The sequence below is a fragment of the Poecilia formosa genome, unplaced genomic scaffold (genome assembly GCF_000485575.1).
Source record: "Poecilia formosa unplaced genomic scaffold, Poecilia_formosa-5.1.2 Scaffold134, whole genome shotgun sequence".
NCBI lineage: Eukaryota > Metazoa > Chordata > Actinopteri > Cyprinodontiformes > Poeciliidae > Poecilia > Poecilia formosa.
The window spans coordinates 178,007-182,130 of record NW_006800073.1 but is presented as its reverse complement, the minus strand read 5'-3'; the positions used below and the strand labels follow the sequence as shown (position 1 = coordinate 182,130).

General features: G+C 39.4%; 1 protein-coding gene across 1 annotated transcript in view; it reads right to left on the bottom strand.

Moving 5' to 3' along the window:
- Positions 1–3,077: 3,077 nt before the first annotated feature.
- Positions 3,078–4,124, bottom strand: part of samd14 (sterile alpha motif domain containing 14) — a 12,657-nt gene continuing 11,610 nt past the window's right edge. Inside the window, exons 10-11 of the mRNA XM_007562083.2 lie at positions 3,515–3,670; positions 3,078–3,435 (exon numbers count right to left, since the gene is read on the bottom strand). Of these exons, the coding sequence (XP_007562145.1) occupies positions 3,280–3,435; positions 3,515–3,670 (312 nt within the window). The 3' untranslated portion in view covers positions 3,078–3,279. The remainder of the gene's footprint in view (positions 3,436–3,514; positions 3,671–4,124) is intronic.

The window sequence follows — 4,124 nt, the reverse complement described above, 5'->3', positions numbered from 1 at the left end:
TGGTATTGTTAATGTTTATATACCCAATAATGTCAGGAAAACACATAAACTAACAAGATTTATTTTAAATGTGTGAAATGTTTTCTTGACTTAATAAATTACGTCAAAATTGTTGATGTTTTATTGTGTTGATTATTAATTCACTTTTTTATTTTCTTTTTTCTGTATTTCATATTTTCTATGAAATAAACATTATAGATTTTTTTCATTGGTGTTTAAAGGTTAAATATTTCCATTTAAACTCTTTACTCATCACCTGACTCTCACTTTCTGATTTTAGTCTTTAAAAATATTTTCTGTTTCATCATCTGACTTGACTTGATGATGAGACCTTTAAAAGTTTTATGGATCTTATTATTTCATTTTTTTCTTTTATTCTTCACATATTGCCTAAAAATTTTTGAAGAACTTTGATGAGCTTTTATTATGAAACTCCTTCTCACTGACGTCTTCCTGTCAAATAGAGAACGCTAGAAGTGCCAAAAATAATTCCTTAAATAAAAAACAGAAAAGGATTTTTGTACAAAATCAAAGCAGTATGTACTTATTGCAATTATTAATAATTTTTCTATCAAATCACAAGCAGTTTAATTAAAACTTTTAATTAAACCTTCCTGATGATGAGGTTTAAAAGGTTTAAAAACTTAAAATTGGATATGTTTGGTTTGAGACAATAAAGATACCACTTTAAAATAAAACTATCCTCATGGCTAATAAATAGTTTATATATGTTATTAATTAATCTCTAAACACCTTAAAATCATTATAACTGTTTATTATCCATTAAGTAATGGAGAGGGACACAAAATTTATCACTTTCTTGCCAAATAGTGAGCTAATTTTATATATTTTATCTAGAGTTGTTATATTAAATATTTCAGACTGTCTTATAAGGACAATAAACATTTATATGTGTAATTTTTATCCTTAATTAATGCATAATAAACAGTTATTAATGAGTTATAGTGTTTACAGATGACTTGACAGGATCTGCAAAAAGATCCTTGTTGAAGAGTGAACATTAAACATTTTTTTGAAAATGTGCATTTTTACATTTCAACCTTAAAGCATATTGATTAATTGTGGTTAATCATCTGCAGAGTGATCGATCAGACACCAGGTGGTTTACCGAAATCTTGCAGATCAGAGAGTTCAAACACTGCCGTCCCTTCTTAGCAAACATCTAAAATTATTTACTTTATTTTTGTATTTATTTTCTTTGAAGGGAGTAGACTCTTCCCATCAACCCGGTGCAGGGAAGGGAGAGGAGTTCTTCCCATAAAGACGGAGTTCAGTGAACTCACTGTTCAGTAGATTCACTGGCTGTTCAAACGGCGTAAAACATGCAGAGATTTCAAAAGACCAAAGTGAGGAAAAGTTTACAAAGTATCAATACTTTTATGTGGCTTTAGCTCTACAGACTTTATTGAAAGATTAAGTAAATGTTGATTATTATGGCTTGGACTCAACAGTAACATTGATCAATCAACAACGTCGATCAGAACATTTCCAGCTCCAGACTGAACCCTGGACCGAACCCGGACCCGGGAAGGAGGAGCGACTCTCAGTCCTTTAAATGAAGGTCAGCTGCATCAGTCCTGCAGAAAGCAAAAGTTTCCTCTGACAGGTTCTGCTCACCCATCTGGACCGCCGTCTGCTCCTTAAACAGAGTTTATATTCACATTTTAATCCGGTCTTTAGCTGCAGCTGCTTTCATGATTTATTTTGATCCTCAGACAAGAAGAAGTTCCAGCTGACAGAATAAAACCATCAGAGCAGCAGGTAACTCACCAGGTTGCTTCAATCAGATGTTTATGATTGGTGTTTTAGCTTGATCAAGATTTCAGGAGAAGAAAACTTTGTCTTGGAAGTTCGTCCACTTAAAGACGACATCTGACGTCTAAATGTGGAGAAAAAGTTAAAGAGGCTTCCTGAAATCAACTGGGATAAGTTAAATGATCTTCGTCAGAACAGTAACTTGGTATCAAGTGATGAAGAAAGACTCAGACTGGCCGAAATATTTGCCAGCTGCTATGAAAGTTCAGGAGCCGAGTCCAGTGTGTCCAATCTTTACTGCTACCTGACAGTGGACAGCACGTCTTTGAGCGAAAACCTCAACAATCTGCTGAAGAAGAAGTTTAAATGTGACGTTAAAGAGATCGGCAGATATAACTTGTACTTTAGCGGCTTGTTCTGGAAGGGGATGTTTGTCAACCAGTTCTACTGGAAACTGATGGGTTTCAACATAATGAACAAAGATGATGAACATGTAGAGATGTTCAGGAAGGTTTATGAAGCTCAGTATGCAGCCATAGACTTCTGCCTGCAGACTCAGCGCTGATGACAAAATGACCGTTGCTCTTAACATTTCTGGATAGTAAGAATCACTGGTGCAACTGGCTGGTGACGGTACACAACAAGGCAGACAAAAACAATCATATTGTGTTTGATGCAAATGAGATTGAAGCAGGAGAAATGATTGTGCTTGTGAGCCACACTCCCTGTGCTAATCTGTCAGACGAAGCATATATTAGGGAAACTGCAGAAATATGTTTCAGCAATAAATACTGCACAGAAATCAAAATAGACCAATGTGTGGAACGCTAAGGAGCCACATATCCCGAATTCACTGAATATGCCAAGGTAACTCATGTCACCTACAGTGAGGACTTTGCAGAGGTGCCGATGCCTCTGCATCGGGTGGGATGATCTTGGTCTACTGGTGGTGGAAGGATTTCCAGGAAGTTGCCCACCTGCACAGATTATCTATGTCACATCAACAGACAGTGTGGCAGACTCCTGGATTCAAATGAATGGGTTTGTCAATGTCCCACTGGATTCTATGGAGAATATTGTGAGCAGCGCATCGACAAAAGCATAATCCCGAAGCCGGACGCCATCTTTCAGAAAATGGATGGGTTGAGTTTTTAAGTTCTGTTTGGAACTTTTTTGAGATTAATTTAAAAATTTCTGAGTTTTTGGCAGGCGTTTTTTCTCTATCTACCATGGCTCTATATGCCATCATAACTTTGTCCTTTCAGAGCTCCTGTTTAACGTTAAATAAAGACAAAGCCAGAAATGTTTGAAAGATTTAATCATTTTTCATGTTTCTCCAGAACTTTCTCTCAGTCTCATTTCCTCAAACCAGTTTCCAGGTATGGAAATCTGCAGTCAGGAATTCCAGGTTTTCCATAAAAACCATAGATAGTTCATTGGGGTTGACGTCTCACTCTGACAGGAATCTGTGGACTATCCTCTGCCTCCCCCTGGTGGTGGTTGTCAGTTCCTGCGCTGCTCCTGGTCTTTCCTGCGCTGTTTTTCCTTCTGTTTCTCCAGTTTGTCCAGAGCTTTCCTCTCTTTCTCCGCCGCAGTTTGGACGTCTTTGATGCGGCGCTTCAGAGCGCTGCGGTCGGACGAACTGAGCACGCCCAGACCCTGCAGAGGAAAGAGACAGCAGAGGGTCAGAGTACCTCTGGAGGGGTGATCCCATAATCAGTACCATCCTCATTGTCACCTTCAGCTTGGTGCTGTCCATCTGCAGGAGCTGCTCTCCATCAATATCTCTGGCGCTGAACTCTGGGATGTACTGCTCCATGTGGAGTCCTCGGAGCCACTGACAAACCTCCTGGGTCGACCAGGAGGAGACGGAGGAGGAAAGATCATCACAGGGCTGAGGAGGAGGAAGAGGAGAGGTTTGTAAAGTTACACACAAAAAGTCTATCATTGAAGGCAGCACAGTGGTGCAGTTGGTAGAGCTGTTGCCTTGCAGCAAGAAGGTCCTGGGTTTAATTCCCGGCCTGGGATCTTTCTGCATGGAGTTTGCATGTTCTCCCTGTGCATGCGTGGGTTCTCTCTGGGTACTCTGGCTTCCTCCAACAGTCCAAATAAATAAATTCTCCCTAGGTGTGTGCATTTGCCTTGTGGGGATGATTTTCCTGACACATACTACATTGTGGGGACCGAAGCCTAGTCCCCACAAGAGGAAACCCTGTTTTTGGGCCAGGGGTCAGAGTTAGGACTAAGGTGTGAATTGAGTTTTGGTTGGTTGGGGTTAGGAAAAGGGTAAAGGTGGTTTAGGCTGTAGAAATGAATGGAAGTCAATGGAAAGTCCCCACAAAGATAGA